This window comes from Camelus bactrianus, chromosome 1 (genome assembly GCF_048773025.1).
Source record: "Camelus bactrianus isolate YW-2024 breed Bactrian camel chromosome 1, ASM4877302v1, whole genome shotgun sequence".
Taxonomy (NCBI): Eukaryota; Metazoa; Chordata; class Mammalia; order Artiodactyla; family Camelidae; genus Camelus; species Camelus bactrianus.
In genome coordinates, this window is record NC_133539.1 from 41,367,132 (window position 1) to 41,383,000 (window position 15,869).

General features: G+C 38.8%; 1 protein-coding gene across 50 annotated transcripts in view; it reads right to left on the reverse strand.

The window, feature by feature from the left end:
* The window catches only part of ABI3BP (ABI family member 3 binding protein), a 241,123-nt gene that overhangs the window by 90,512 nt on the left and 134,742 nt on the right, over nucleotides 1-15,869 (reverse strand). For 41 of the 50 annotated variants that reach the window (XM_074362316.1, XM_074362227.1, XM_074362217.1 and 38 more), the window contains 11 exons: nucleotides 12,175-12,216; nucleotides 11,304-11,351; nucleotides 10,553-10,645; nucleotides 10,071-10,118; nucleotides 8,744-8,818; nucleotides 8,024-8,071; nucleotides 6,486-6,545; nucleotides 5,592-5,690; nucleotides 3,318-3,410; nucleotides 2,300-2,359; nucleotides 197-256 (listed from right to left, as the gene is read on the reverse strand). In XM_074362316.1, the coding sequence (XP_074218417.1) occupies nucleotides 197-256; nucleotides 2,300-2,359; nucleotides 3,318-3,410; nucleotides 5,592-5,690; nucleotides 6,486-6,545; nucleotides 8,024-8,071; nucleotides 8,744-8,818; nucleotides 10,071-10,118; nucleotides 10,553-10,645; nucleotides 11,304-11,351; nucleotides 12,175-12,216 (726 nt within the window). The remainder of the gene's footprint in view (nucleotides 1-196; nucleotides 257-2,299; nucleotides 2,360-3,317; nucleotides 3,411-5,591; nucleotides 5,691-6,485; nucleotides 6,546-8,023; nucleotides 8,072-8,743; nucleotides 8,819-10,070; nucleotides 10,119-10,552; nucleotides 10,646-11,303; nucleotides 11,352-12,174; nucleotides 12,217-15,869) is intronic. The other 9 variants (XM_074362147.1, XM_074362232.1, XM_074362126.1 and 6 more) reach the window with 8 other exon arrangements.

Sequence of the window (15,869 nt, forward strand, 5' to 3'; positions counted from 1 at the left end):
TTAAGCAATTTAAAGGTGAGGAAAATATCCCTTGCTAGATTCAGGTATGGCTCTCTTTAGTACTAGAGGTAACTTTTTTTTAATGCATGTTTGACTCACAAGAAAAAGAACGTAACTGAACAGCAATGGAGTGGAAAGAGCAGAAGTTTGGCAACGAGCAGAAAAAGCACTTGCTGAAACCAGAAAGCGGCATTACCAAATGCTGTCGCTGGGGCCTCTTTTATAGGAGTAACTGGTTCAAAGACTGTAGCTAGAACTAACCAAAAAGAAAAGAAATGTTAAACATTTATACAGTCTCAGAGGGACCCGGTTTATTTGCACTCAGGTACCATTTATCCCTTAGGAGGGGTTGTCTTCGTACTCAGATAACTGTCCCTGAGAAGGGCCCCAGAAGTTCACAATCTGTGATGGTCCTCGTCTAAGTAATGGACCAAAGCAGATGTACCCGTCTTGCCAAAAACTCCTCTTTGGAAAGAGACCATGAACTTAGCCCAACTAAGATCCTTAAGAGAGGCAGCCATTTGGTCCGTATCCTTCTGTCCCTCCACCAGGGAAAGCCTACCGGCTACGGATACTGATGATTCTCCTATGAAAGTCAAAGTCCTAAGTCCAACAGGAAAAATTCCTTTTCAACTAGTCCTGTGAGCCCAGTCAGCTACAGGAGCTTCAATGTTCTGATGAGCATGTAGAAGCCCGAGATCGTTTATCGGTCAGAGAAGACTCTGTCTGCCCTCACTAGTCTCCTGTCACTTCTTGTCTTTCAGACCTTCTTCATCCCCTATCCTGCAGTCAAACAAACCTACAGTGATTTCGTGCTCAAGTCTTTCCTAACTATGCTGGCCCACGCTCATTATTTCTTCAACCCAGGGGTTGACAAACTATGGCTCAGAGGCAAAATCTTGCCCATAGTTTGTTCGCATATTTCCCATTTACATTTTTAAGTGTTCATTCTAAAAACAAAGGGAAATGAGAGAAAAATGTGTTAAGAGACTGTCTGGGCCACAAAGCCCCCAGTATTGACGACGTTGCCCTTTGTAGACAATACTTGCCAACTCCTGCCCTAGGGCTGTACCATGACTTACACAACTTTTACAGATACCAAGAACAACCTCCAATTTGCCCAAACACAGGTTTCCTCTGTAGCTGTTTCAGTCTACCACACACATTCCATATTTAAAGCATGAATGCAACTGAAGGAGAAGCCAGTGAAGCAGACACTGAGAGAGGGGACTGCAAGTCACACGCGGAAGGAGCTGGGCTACCACCTGAGACTCAGACTGGGCTCCGGTTGCTACTCCAGAGGGAAAGTGGCCGCTGACCCTGACTTGCCCCTTCCCCGTCTCTGGACCCCACTGGGATGGGCTCAGGATTCCTTCCCCAAGATCTACACAGTTACCCAGTTCTGCCTGAGGTGCTTTAGGACTCAGTGTGGGTTTAGATTTGGGAGGTGGATGAAGAGGTCGACGAGGCACTTTGGGAGATAAAGGAAGAAAACTCAGGTTAATAGTGAGATTTTAGCTCCAGAAGCTGTGGAAAGGACTATACTTGTTATCATTTCTTGAGATTCAGGACATTTTTGTTTTGAATTTGAAATATTTCCCCCTCTTTTGATTTTGCCTCTTTGTACCATTTGTATTACTCTGGAAAGCAGAAATCCCACAGAAACATGGACTAAGGAAATCCTTACTGAGATTTCTGAAAGGAAAAAAGGTTACAAAAATCCACTTAACTGTGTTGATGGTAAGGAAAGCATAGGGTGACTTTACACAGATGATGGTGCTTTTATTTCCATTTCCTAGCCCTGGGCATATTTTCTACTTCACTCCTTACTGAAAAAAGACTGTATCAGGACTTAAAATGGCAAAATAAAGACAATGCAGGTAGTGAACAGGTAGGAATCGAGACCTGCACAGGTGTCACGTCCCACTATAACAGCTGTGACAGTGTATTCAGCTCAGGTCAAGGACACACACCCCACCCCGAGCCTCCACTGCCTATGTCTGAAACTCAGTAACACAGAATGTGATTAAAAGGTTAGCTGGGGGTGAGTGGCTACAAATTTAAATGCATCGCCTTGCAGATAAATATTCTCAACTAAGTTCCTACTTGACTCTCTTAAAAACCAATGAGCTTTTTTCTTTAACACTTTTCAATACATTAAGAGGTAAATAAATGACAATAGAGGATGACATATGAGTCTTGTGAAGCAGGAGAAGATGAGGTTATGATGGTGATGAAATGATGAAATGGGTCTGAAATGAGCAGAAGCAGATGCTGACGGACATAATGTGTCATTTACCTACTGTCATCCCAGGAGCCTCAGTCCTAAGAATACCTGGTTCACGGATTGTGGCAGGAACTGATCAAAAGTAATTAAAGAAATCAAAGAGATTTTTGTGAATGCATGAAATGTCAGCAAAGTCATCCTACCGGTAACAATAATGCTTCTAAGGGAGAAGGGGGAGGGGGAGGATGGATGACACACAAAAGCTGTAACACCAAGAGGCAGGAACTCTGGGGAGGGGGGTGGTGATGGGGACGAGGGGGTTATCCTGGGTTCTGTCCTCCACACATAGAACAGAGCTGAAAAGAAGCCCAGACTCTACTCACTAGGTGACTAAGTCCTTAGTGAAAACAGTGGCATTTAATACATTAAGGTGAGAAACAACCTCTCAGATTGTGGTATCACAGTGGACTCGGCATCTCCAGTGCTAAGCAGAGCAAAAGCAGGGCCCTGGCTAGAAGTAAGGATCACTGAAGCCCACTGGATCACACTTGAGCTCTTGAGTAGATATCCCAGCCCCTTTTAATTCATCCGAAGGGCCCATTCAGCAGATGTGTATCAACAAGTCATCCTCTGTCTGGGACGCCGGCTTCCTTCAGCACATTCCCTGTTTATTATGAGTCTTGTTGCCTCATCCTTCCACTCATCCAAATTCTGTACTAATTTTTTCCCCTAATTATCCTTGATCTTTTCCTGCTCCAAATACTTACTATATGTCTAGCATAAGCATTTGGACTATTTGAAAAATCATCTTACATTTGTATCAACATGCTGCCTTATGCTATTTTCCACCTGTTTACACAGGAAAACCTTTTGTTTACAACTATAGTACAAAATGATAGGGAAAGAAAAGATAATTCCTACCTCTGTCTCCTAGCTGCTAATATGGTTATGTGGATATAGAAGGGTTTAATAGTAAGAGTAGCTTTTACCATTAAGAATATATAAGGCGTGTACTAATTTTATGCATAGAATTTAGGGTCCCAACTAGGGTAGAGGCTTGGATTCCTTAACCCCAAAGCCACATATTTACCCAGTTTGGTCTGAGCTGCTTCTGGACGGGGTGTGGTTTTAGCTTTGGGACGTGGACGACGGGGTCTCTTTGTTGTTGTTGTTGTTGTTGGCGCTGAAGGAAGAAAATTTACAATTAATACAGTGCTGATGGCTCCATTAACTATGAATATTATATATGTTCAGGATGATATAACACGGCGCTAAGCTTCTAAAACCTGCCAGAATTCCTTGGAGTGGAGACAATTTTGTTACTTCAGTTTGAAATTTTCCCCTCTAATATATTAATAGGTTTTCTTTTCTAACTGAGAATGCTCTAGAGATTAAAAATTACATTACAGTTATGTTTAAGAAACGAAGATGAGAAATTATCAGCTTCTTGCAAGTGTCCCTGCATACAGATTACTGCCAAACTATGATGGTATGAGAGAAATTCACAGCATCTTAGATTATTCCCTTATAATTTAAAATAACTTAGATTGGGCAAGTGTTCTACTTGGTAATTTATTAGAATAAGTACATAAAATTTGATGAAACATCACGTACATTAAAAAAAATTATGCAGTACTTAAAATCTAGAGATAAAGATGCCTGGAGAAACTCCATGGTATCATAACTGATACTGCATTGGTGGTCTAGGGATTTACGGAGAATTACATTTGGACCTCAGCTCTAGCAAACAGCGTTCTTTAAACAGAAACTCAGATTGACATGACGCAATTACAAGCGGGGAGATGGAGCAGATAGCTGTCTTGAATTTAGTCCATAGACATTAACATTAGAAAGAAAGCCTTTTATATTTTAAGATGAATACAGCAACAGGATGACATCAAATTACGGCATCATCTCGGTGGTACCACAGGTAAGTCTGACAATAAATACACAAGAGCACCTGCTGAAGGACATAAAGGATCATTACCTAAAGATGTCTAAGGACTAATAGGTTCAAAGCCTGTGGCAAGAAATGTTTAAAAGCAATTAAGAAAAGAAATGTTAAACACATAAGGAAAGTCACCCAACTCCCTTGAAAATGATCTTTACAGGGTAGCATTGGTTCTATAGCCAGAAAGCAAAAATTTTAAAGTTCCAAGGTGAGGGTACAGAGATATTTGTTCTTATGAAATGGTTAGGTCCTTAGTATCACCACATGATTATCTACAAGTGTTGCTTTTTTATATCATCTGATAATACAATAGAAGACTCTGCTTAGAAAAATCTTTAGGCATCTGTCTAATAACACTATGGTTAACAATTATGGAAAAGAATGTCAAAGTATAATCTAAGACCCTATATGCTAGGTAACAAAGCCGTAAGTCAGGATAGATGCAATTGTTGATACATTTAAGCAGATACTGTAATGAATAACCAAAATAGACAATGCACTTCTTTGTTGAGAGTCCACTTTGGAAAAAGACTAAGACCTCTGTCAAAACAACAGCACAGAACAGAGCAGGATACAGTGAATCATTCAGTCTGCAAACCTTGTCAGTGCATTTCTCTGTTTTCAGGACTGAAAAGGGCTGACCCAGGGAGGATAGAGTATGCTGTAGCCAACTGGCTCAAATCCAATCACTGAAGTCATGCATTCAAGGTCCTCTTTGCAGACTCATCTAAAAGTAGCATCACTAACCAAAATGTCTGAGTGCCAGCCAAGTGAACACTGCCTTTCTCCTTTCTGACATTCAGGTTCCACTTCTAAGTGATATCTGTTTTGCTGTCACCCACACATCTGGCACCTTCCTGCTTCTGGTTATTCCTGCTCACCCCTCCAACAAAATTTACAGACACACATTTCAAGGTCCACGTTCCACTTATTAGCCCAGGGATCCTTCACTTCTCTAAGAATTAACTATTTGGCTAACAGCTGGTGAAACTCAATAAATACGTTGCTTTTGCGCATATTCCTTCATATCCATTTAGGAGCAGTTTCACACAAGAGCAGCTTCCTTCCTCAAAGAAGTGAAGGCACTTGTTATTTCTAAACTATTCCTCACCGAGGCTAGTGCGGCACATAATTAAAGGTGAGACTAAGTGAACTAAATAGGCTAGATACTTAACTAGGTAAGTTTTGCTGAGTCAGAATCAAAGAGAAAACTGACGGGTCAGAGAAGCAAATAAAATACGCAGATACCAAGAAGCTACCAAACAGCATGAGGAAGTGACATGTATTGACTACAGCACTTGCCGCCTGAGCCCTCACCCTGAGGGGTCACAGGGTGATTAGGTGTCGAGTTACACTGCCACCCCAGTGTCACATCCACCAGGGTTCCACAGGCACCAGCCACCACATATTTACCTAGTTTGGTCTGAGGTGTCTCTGGACTCGGTGTGGTTTTATATTTAGGACGTGGACGTCCTGGACGATGGGGTCTTGTTCTTTGTGATGTTTTTGGAGCTGAAGAAAGGAAACTGGTTAATGGTCATCTTATGACTCCAGAAAAAAAGGATTATACATGGCTCTAGGTTTTCTAAAATTTTGCTAGTTTTTCTTAAGTCTTGAGAAATTTATCCCTTTGGTTTGGGATTTTTTTGTCATCTATATGCAAAAAATTGTGAAGGTGTCTATCAAAAGTTCTTTTGAGAAAAAACATACAGCATTGTATTAATTATCTGAAAACTTTACTATTATTGCTAGTGTCAGATTTTCAAAGAGGAACTAGACCCAAGGGAAGTCAGAAGCACAGCATGTCCCTATCACGTTAGAGAGGGTCCCAGGCTCACCTGTGTTCGGGAAATTGTATTTAGAAATCACTTGGCTTAGGCAGACATCCCATTAAACATGATTAGAATAAGCATATCTCATTTTTTAAAATCACTGGTAGACAATAAAAATGCCTAGCAAATCTTAAAACAACTCTCTGTTGATGGCCACAGAATTATACCTAGTGTTTATAGGGCAGACACTCCTAACTGTATTTGAAATTCAGCAGAATCATAGGCTCTGTAAAGCATTGATAAAATTGGATAATATGGGTGACATACTCTGCACTAGCTTCATACAGGCTTATATTCTAACCAAGTGATTTATTTTAAACATCTTCAGTGCATTAAAATGAAGACTATAGTTGAATGACAAAAGAGGATGATGAAAAAAATCCATCAAAGAGAAACCCTTTGGTCACGATACTCCTGGAGAAGACTAGACAATGAGAAGAAAAGGCTCTGGGTTAAAGACATAAAAGGTCATTACCTAATGTTGTCTGAGGAGCTTCGGTTCTCAGAGTTACATGTTCAATGTCTGTGGCAGGAACTGACCAAAAGCAATACAATAAACAATGCAGATTTAAGAAACGTAGGAAAAGAAGAAAATTGTCTTGAAAATGAATCTTTTTAATCCTGTAATGTTTAAAAAAATTTATGAACTCAGGAAAAATAGTATTTGTTCTCTAATAACTGGCTGTACTCTGATACCCATTTGTCTCACAAAATAGCCGTGTCCCTTGCACTTTGCATCCCCGTGAAGCCAATGAAACGTGCTTTTTTGGGTGTTTAATTAACTGCTTGCATCTATATTCGAAACATGGTTCCAAAAAAATCTCATTTGATATGGTTTTTAAATTACTCTGAAAAATTATTATGAAAACTTCTTTTAGTATTTGAAAAGCTTTCACCACTATTTTTAGTATTTTTTTGAGAATGGTGGTAGTGTTGAGAATTTTTAAAAATATTTTTAATCAGTCCGTTTATTGGAGATTTGTAACCATTATGAAAAATAAAAACTTTTTCCACAAAAGAATGTGATACTCTTTCTTACAATTTGTCCTTATTTATTCATTTATTTCAGATGGACTTAGGAGATAGCTACTCAATTGAGGAACAAGGATGATTAAGAAAAAAGTGAAAAAGTTAGTAATTCAACTTTTTGTCTGGATAAGCAGGATTCCTGTAATTCTATAATATGCTGAAATAACTGAATTATACATAGATATGAAATTAAGATTTATGACTCCTTGGTTTTAAATTAGTGTCTCTATTTTTCATTAACTCCAGAAAATTAAATGTAACATTAAAATATCTTATCACCAAAAACTCTGTCAGCATTTATATGGAGGCTGCCTTTTGCTGACTCGCCAAGATAACACAGCACCAAGTTGGTTTAAGCCACATCTGAGAGCATCTTCTGAACTAATGGAAAACACGGCATCCAGAAGAGATGGAAAGCGAGGACAACAGGACAAAAGCAATATTCAAAGCTGACTGCCTTCAAACAAAAAAGGAGATCCTATTTTGTTTGGAACTCAACACCACAAGACGAATTTGTCAACAGAAAGGTCCAGTGCATTCAAACAGTATAGAGTCAAGGAAGAAAGGACTTTTGTGAGGAGACAATTACGTATTTTCTCAAGCCCCAACCAGCTGTCTCGTTGTTCCCTTCCCACGTCATAAATTATATACACATAAAAGCAGAGATTTTAAATGTCCTGGTTTGAAGGATGGATGGAAAGAGCACTTGTGACTGTTGACAGCATCGAGGGCTGCAGGTCATCTGGCCACCTCCTAAGGTGATCCAAGAAAGAACGACCCTCAGGGGTTATAAGCGGAGCAGCAGGTGTAAGACTGCCCAACGATATTAAGAAGGTCCCTGTTGAAAATATTAAACAATTTTGGGAAAGAAATGAAAAAGGTGATGAACCACAATTATTTACACAAGAGAATAAAGACAATGACAGGGATGAGAGAGGCAAGCTCAGAGAAACATGGACCAAGAAGGAAGACATCCAGCGTTACCTATGGTTGTGGAGGGAGCTTCCGTCTCAAAGGTAATATCCTCAAAGACTGCGTCATAAAAAAGAAACAGGTATGAGTAATCCAGGTAAGGAAGCCTCAACCTACAGGTATGATTAAGTCACGGGGTACAGAACCTGGTTTATTCCAAGTTGCTATAAACTGCCTTCTCGATAGGCTTATTTATTATGAGAGATCCTCTCTCAGTAAATTAGAATTTTATTAAAGAATCTTAGGACAAAAGTTCAATTGAAAAACAACTGAATTTTCAGAACTGTTATATAAATATCTTCTTATTTGGTAGAAAATGCCAAAAAAGTATTTTAGAGAAAGCCAATCTCCATGTTCCTAGAAAGGAAGAACCCAGTGTCACCCTCCCTAGCGTTGCCTAGTGGTGGCCACTAAAGTCACTTTCAAAAATGCTCCAGATACAGAAAAACCAGGCTTCTGTTCACTACAAACCTGAATTCAGAAAACAAAGCCTAAAAATGCTTTAAGAAAATGGAATCCATCAGACAGTCAGACGTAAAATTTACTCATTCCCACACATTGATTTGCTGATTTAACACTTAAAACATCAGTGTGGCTACCTTGAGAAGACAGTGAGCAAAATCACAGTATTTGAGTTTCTATGCTTTATATGATATGACTAATTGTAAGCATTTTCAGCAACATCCCCAAAGGAAAAGCTTCTTAAACAAAAGCACGGGAAATTATGTTTACCGGATTTAGATGGTGGTATATCTGGTTTTGCTGTGGTTTGGGGTATAGGAGGTAATTGCTCTGGTGGTTTTGAATCTGAAGAAAAAAGGTGCTGTAATTAGTATCAAAGCAGAGCTGTGAACGCCAAGATTAACGTTACGTACACACCATTTTCCCAGTCATGGATCAAGGCACTGAAAGTGGTGATTACTGGGCTGGATTTGAGGTGCATCGGGTCTGCATATGGTTTTAGGTCTTTTGAATGGTTTTGACGCCAAAGAAAAAGGTATTAAAGTGAGCATTATGGTCACGGCTATAGCTGTCATGATTAAGCGCACGTAGCTTGAGTAAAGATACTATATAAATTCAGTGAATACACAACAAAATTAATTCCTAGAATGTGGGAAGGGTGGGAAACGTGTCCATTTCTACTGATTTTTCTGATAGAAAAAAATCTTCAGGCAATGTTAAATGTATCTTGAAGCAAAAATAAGGAGGACTATAAGACTTTTTTCTATGTAAGTAATTTCCAAAATGACAAGTATAATAGTTCTATTTCTTAATTGATAGTTTTTTTTTCAGTATAAAAACTGTAAGGTAGGAATTTGAAACCTGCTTAATAGGGGACCTGGAAAATATTCCATAAACACTTGATGCTATACACAATGTTACATGGCTATTGATTTCTGGAATTTTCTAAAGTAAAGCAGTGACAGATTTATTGTGACTACTGAGAAATTATATGAAATAGTTATACTCAAACATCACTAGTACCAAAAGTAATAAAAACCAGCTTGGGACTTTTAACATTCTCAAGTAACAAAGACCATATTTTTATCTTGGACCCTAGACCAAGACAAGAATAGTGTGTGCGCCTTTGGTTATCAAGACATACTCAAAAACATTCTTCAAGGAAACAGAAGAGCTGAAGAAGCCATTATTTCATGCAGCTTTTTAAAAAGGAGAAAGCCTTACAAGTTGAGTAAAGCAATGAAATGGTCATCATGGCCCTGGAATAAAATGTTTCCATTTGTCAAGCCCAGGATGAGCACAGAGGTCCCTGAGAAAGAGTGGATGGTTTTCTCAATACAATGGCACATGTGATACGAGGACAGAGGGTTTGTGGAAAACCAGGAAGTTGTGTCCAAAACCACAGACCTTCCCTAAATAAGCACACAGATTCTTCCAGAAGTCTCCTAGCTGCAGGCTCTCCAGACCCAGGTGGGAAATGAGAGGAAAAGCATGGAATGAGACTGTGATGGTGCGCAGAACTGCAGTCATGCCTGGGTGGAGAGGAGGAAAAGCCAAAGCCACAACCCGGGTAAGTGATTGGAGGGGAGCAAATTACCGATCGTGGGCACCAAGAGCTCCTGTTGTACCGTAGCAGGTTCCAGAGCTACAGAAGCAAAAAATCAAAAACACTACGTCAAGAAGCAGCATCTCGAGGAAAGAAATGTTACTCTTCATTCTGTAGTTAGATGGTGTACTTTTTCTGAATGTCATCTTCCTTTTTATTTTTCCCATTTCCCCCTTCTGTCCCCATTGTTTTCCCATTCCTCATCTGCCATGAATATGCAGCCCAGGTAAGGTATTTCAGGGGCCCTACTTTAATGATCCACGTAGTGGGCCAGTTTACTGCTGCTGTGTGTACTTAATAACTATAAATAAAATATCCATATAATGTGAATATAGAAAGGATAGATGCTTACATATAAAAATCAACTACACAGGTTCCTAAAGCCCAGCTATTTAGGTGGTAGGGAGCTACCCTACCAGAAACCACCATATTTCACTTTCTATGTTAGTTGGAACCCTGAACATCACATTTACCAGGTTTGGACTTGGGCACATCTGGACTAGGTGTGGTTTTAGGGCGAGGGCGAGGGCGAGGGCGACGACCTGGTCGTTTGGTCTTTGGTGGAGCTGAAGAAAGAAAATCAGCTAGTTAATACGGGAACAGTAGCTCTACAAGCTGACAATCAATACCACGTTCACCTTAGGAGCACACTGAAGCCCTTTGATTTCTTACGGGTATGCGTATTTCTGTTGTGCAACTTTCCATTATTATTTACCCAGTTAAATGAGTCTTGAATAATGGGGGTTTTTCTGGCCAAATATTTATAAATAACTGTTCAAGAGATCTCTCTATTCCTCTAAGTTGGAAAACTCAGAACTTTGTACAGCTTAGGGAAGGCAATCTCATAACCTTTTCTTTTTTTAAGTGTATGTTCAATGGGAACATGAGAAAAGTTACTTTTAAGAAGTCACTAGGGATAAAAATTAAAATTAATTTGGCCTAAGATTCGAAAAGAGATGTTTTTCACTTTAGCACTGAAAAATCTGCAAATCAGTAACATGTGTAAAAAGGCTTTGAATTCAGAAATTATTTCAGGGAACACAACCTTTTAAGAATGAGATGTATAATTTTTAAATACTAGGGTTTAAAATTTTTCTCTGAGAGAACAGAGAACACACATATGCAAATAAACATTAACGAACAAACCCATTAATGGGAGCCTGTTGATAAAGTTTCCAGCAGTCAAGAAAAGAAAAGACAAAAGTTACTGACTCACTGCATTACCTAATGTTGTTGTTGAAGGTTTAGTTCCCAGTGTTTCAGGTTCTAAGACTGCAGGAAAAATGATCAAGAAGGAATCAACATCAAAGGAAAAAATGATGAACTGTATGTAAATATGAAAAATGCTTAATTTTAATTATGAAGCTGAGCAAACGGTGAAACTTAAATCCATGTAAGAAATTGCTTTTTTATGTAAATAGAGTCCTGTGTTTCTAGACAAAATGAACAAAAATGTAGCCAGTCAGTTAAGTTTGGAAAGACAAATGGAAAAAGGGGGCACGATTCTCATCTGGAAGATGTGAACGCAATAAAGTAACCAACTGCTCATGTTATGAAGGAAAATGTAGGTAACTGGCCAAGATGGCAGCAGCAGAACACATGTCTTGCTCTCTTGAAGAAAAAGAAGCTATAAAGATTGGGGTGAGTGCTTTTCTCTTTCTCTTGTTTAATGAATTTCCTAGTGACACCTTGAGATACTTCGATCTGGAAAGACCACAATGCTTTTCAAGAAAATCTGCAAATGTTAGAGTTGTAAAAGTAAGAAAAACGCCTCCCACAGTGAAAGGACAAATACGCCCTAGCGAAGCCAGGGACCTCTGTGGGCAATAGCCAGGCTACAACAAGCTCGGGGCACGCTCCCCAAATACAAGGAGGGACCATAAGGAATGGGACTGACCAAATAAGCACAGCTTGCTTGGCCGCCTCAAAACCCCTGCTTAGTCCGACACAGGCAGAGAGTGCACATGGTGAAAAGAAAGATCTGAAGGACAATGAAGAAATAATTTTTAAAAGGCCAAAGCTTAAAACAAAGCTGAATGCAGAGGGTGTGAAATAAAGGTAGTTCTTTTTCACTCAGTGGAGGAAACATCATTACCTATTGGTGACTGTGGTGGTGGTGGAGTCTCAGGTTCCAGTGCTGCAATGAAAGCAAGTGTTAAAGGGGACGCTGAAAAGCACCGTCTTAAGGTAGAAATTAAATACCCTTTACCAGCACAAGGGTAATTTTCACTGGTGAACAATCAGATTCCATTGGCTTATGACGTAAAGCTCAATCACCCCACAGCCTCCCCCCAAGCTACAATAGAAGAAAGAACTGAGAAATCTAATTTTTGTTGTCGATTTTTAACTGTTTTCCCCACCACTCCTCTGCGTGCCTGAGGAGATACAACTTTAAAGAGAGGTCAGGGTAGCCTCTCCAAGAGGTTCACCTGCCATCTTGTTTTCATGCAGGAAGGTTAGCTTCATCCAAGGAAATGGGAAGAGACCACAGACCCGTCAGACCTGCAACCATGTCTGAGCTCTGTTTGGGATGATTTTCAGCCTGACTGGGTCTGACATTCTTTCACAAAAAATAGGAATTGAATGTATGGGCTAAAAAGGGCCACAAGTGTTCAGATGGTGTTCCCCAGATTTATTAGCATCTACTGCTGGTGAACAAATTGATTTACATACGACATTTATTCTATTGAAATCAGCAAATCAACAGAAGTCAGAAAGTAATCTCAGATTTCACGACAAGCTGAATAAATGAGTAACAATGTTATCTAAATAGTCTGACAGATAAACTCTCCAATGTCATTCAGATTATAAATTATACTTTGCTGAATATAGTTTGGTTACAATGTTTGGGCTCTTAAAAAGTAGATCATACCATAGGTTTCTTACTCTACAGAAAAGAATTCTTTTCTTTCAAGAAGAAAATAAAAAGGAACTCAAATTTTTGAAACAGAAAAGTGAAGATGGACTTTTTTTCTTACAGAAAGAAAATAATTAATATGCAACAGCTTAACAGAACTTAACTCATTCTGCATTTAGATATTTCTTATATTACATTTACCAGGAGTTATCGCTGATATTTCTAGAGGTACAGAAAGTTTGGGGGAAGCAAGTAGTGACTTCTTAGCAACTAAAAAAGAATATATAACAATAAATAATTCAGAAAGAGAATTTTCCTTTATTCTGAAAGCAAAGCATAGTAGCACAAGGTGCTACTGAAAGGCGGCATCATTCATTAGAATGTCTGTGTCCAAAAAAAGAATTCTGATTTCTCAAGAACTTGTCAGAAATAGATCACAACAGAGAAGTGGCAAAGCTGTAATGATGTATCAGATAGAAATACACAAAGCAATCTTAAAAGTGTTTGGGGGTGGGGGGAGGGAGTATAGGGTGTCTCAGATTCTATAGGAGAAAAGGAAAATAAATATCAGTAATTAAATATAATAAATATCAAAAAAAGCATCCACACCCAAAAAGAGCAAAAACAAAAATTTCTCTTAAAACGTCAAGTTTGTAATTTATGTTTTAATTTCTACAAAGTTGCCTTCTACAAGTGTGAAAAAGATTTTCTACTTGTAGCATCTTTTAGCATTCTTTAATCTTTGTGAAGGCTGTCTTTTGAATTTCATAAAGAAAAATCAGCATTTTTGAATTCCTGAGACTGAGACCAAATAGGTCTGGAACCCCATCAACTAAGCTTCCAAATAAGCTGCATATAAAAATATTAGCGTCTGTATTTATGAAAAACAAACAGATCTTCTAATAAGACTTCCTCATTTCACAGCGTTAAGGTGTTACGGATAAAGGTATAAAAATGTTCCATAAAAAAAGCTGAATGGCATGCAAATAACTGCCAGTCACCCGAGCACAAAACAAAGAAAAGTAAAAACCCGCTCATGGATTTGTGACTAACGAGGGGTACAATTTACAATTCCACCCACCGTGTCGGAGAACTGTGTGCCACAAACACCGGTAATCGGAGGTCTCTCCCTTTTTTTCAGTTCATTAAGGGCTTGAAGAGTTGAATGTTCTTACACTCTTAACAACTCACTAAGAAGGAAACAATTCCTACTGGATGAGGCAGACAAGCTGGCACACGGTAGATGGCTGGGATTCTCAAGAAACTGCTGGATTCTGCCTCTAAAACAAGCCAACACCAATGTGGGTTTTTACTCATTAGTTGAACCACAAAGGAAAACCAAAGGAAAAGCAGCCTGATGGAAAGTGAAATGGAAAAACAGGAGTGTGCGGAGAGGGCTGGGAAAGCCAATGGATGACTCAAATCCGAAAGCTTTTGGTGCTTTATTTGCTCTCCTGAACCTTGGCTAGAAACTGAAATCTTCAGCAGAGCTATAACAGTGGCTGCCATAAAGTAAATGCATTTTCAAAAGCTAAAACTCAAGCAATAGTTTGCGGAGATCCAGCCATTACTCTGCGTTGCCACAGACTACTTGAAGTCAGCTCGAGTTGGCTTAAGTTTAAGGTGGATTCTAAGTACTGGTAGTTGCTGTAAGGGGGAGAAGTGTGCGTGTTCTTAGGTGATTAGAAGGTAGAGATCAAAGGAACATAAACTCAATGGCTTCCAAATAATTTCCCACATTTTAAAAGGAAATGTCAAATTAAGAAGTCTGTTTGCTCAAATACCTTAGAGTGATGAGAACACATCCTCCTGCCCTAACTTGAATTAAACAATTTCCCCTCAGAAACCTTTTTTTCCCCCTAGAAATAACTAAAATTAATAATACCACTTATCATGTGTAAATGGTAATCAACATTTGGAGACTTTTTTAATATTTTTCAAATTTTATCTGGTAATAACAGAAATAATTAGATTGGAGAAACATTTATTAAAACTTGGTGACTCAAACATAGAGGAATATTTCTCCATCTGCTTGGTAATGGCCCCCTATTGAAAATATAGTATAAATATAATAGTTACTACCTCATTCTAAAGGCCTCTGGGCATAACTTTTAAACAAATGTACATTAAACCCTTCTCTCTGAGAGCTAACTGTCAGAGTTCTTTGATTTAAACTGCTAGGGCTCTTGAGTTTTATTAGCTATGCTTCTTTCTCCAAATAACCTCTTGGCGTCAGAATACTTCATTCCATTTCTCTGACCTGGAGCGCTCACCCATGGTCACAGCATCATCTATACTCCCTCTGCTTAATCCCTCATTTCCTTCCATCTGACACCTCCAACACCTGGAAATCTCACTGCCTCTTTAAAAGGAGTCATGAGAATTCTTTTTCTGAGAAGTTACATTTTTCTTCCTTACCCATTTCACTGCAAAGAACAAATCATGCCCACTTAAGCAGAAAATCCCTTGATTTAACAATCCTACTTTGTAAATACACATTAATGAAAAATCCATTGAACATTATAGAGAGAAATAGATTCTTCTCAGAGCTAAGGGGTTAACTTTTTGATGAAAATGATGAGTAGTGACAAAGTTCCCCATATACAGTCTTATAAATCAACATTGAAGACTGCTGTCTAGATTCTGGACAGAGAGGAAAAATGAAGATTTGATCACTTAATATGTCCTGCAATCCTTATGCAGGGACCTGTCTCTGTTTTTAATTACACACACAGAATAACCCCTCCCTGCTAAAAAAAAAAAAAAAAAAAAAAAAAAAGCCTTCTTTTCTTCAGCAAAACACCACTAATACCTCCTGAGAAGCAAACAGAAGTCAGTGTTCAGAAATCAGCTCCATTTAGAAAGAAGTCATAGAACATTAAAATACAACCACTGCCGGTCATGCAGCCTGAGAACTGAGAAGTCCCCCAAAC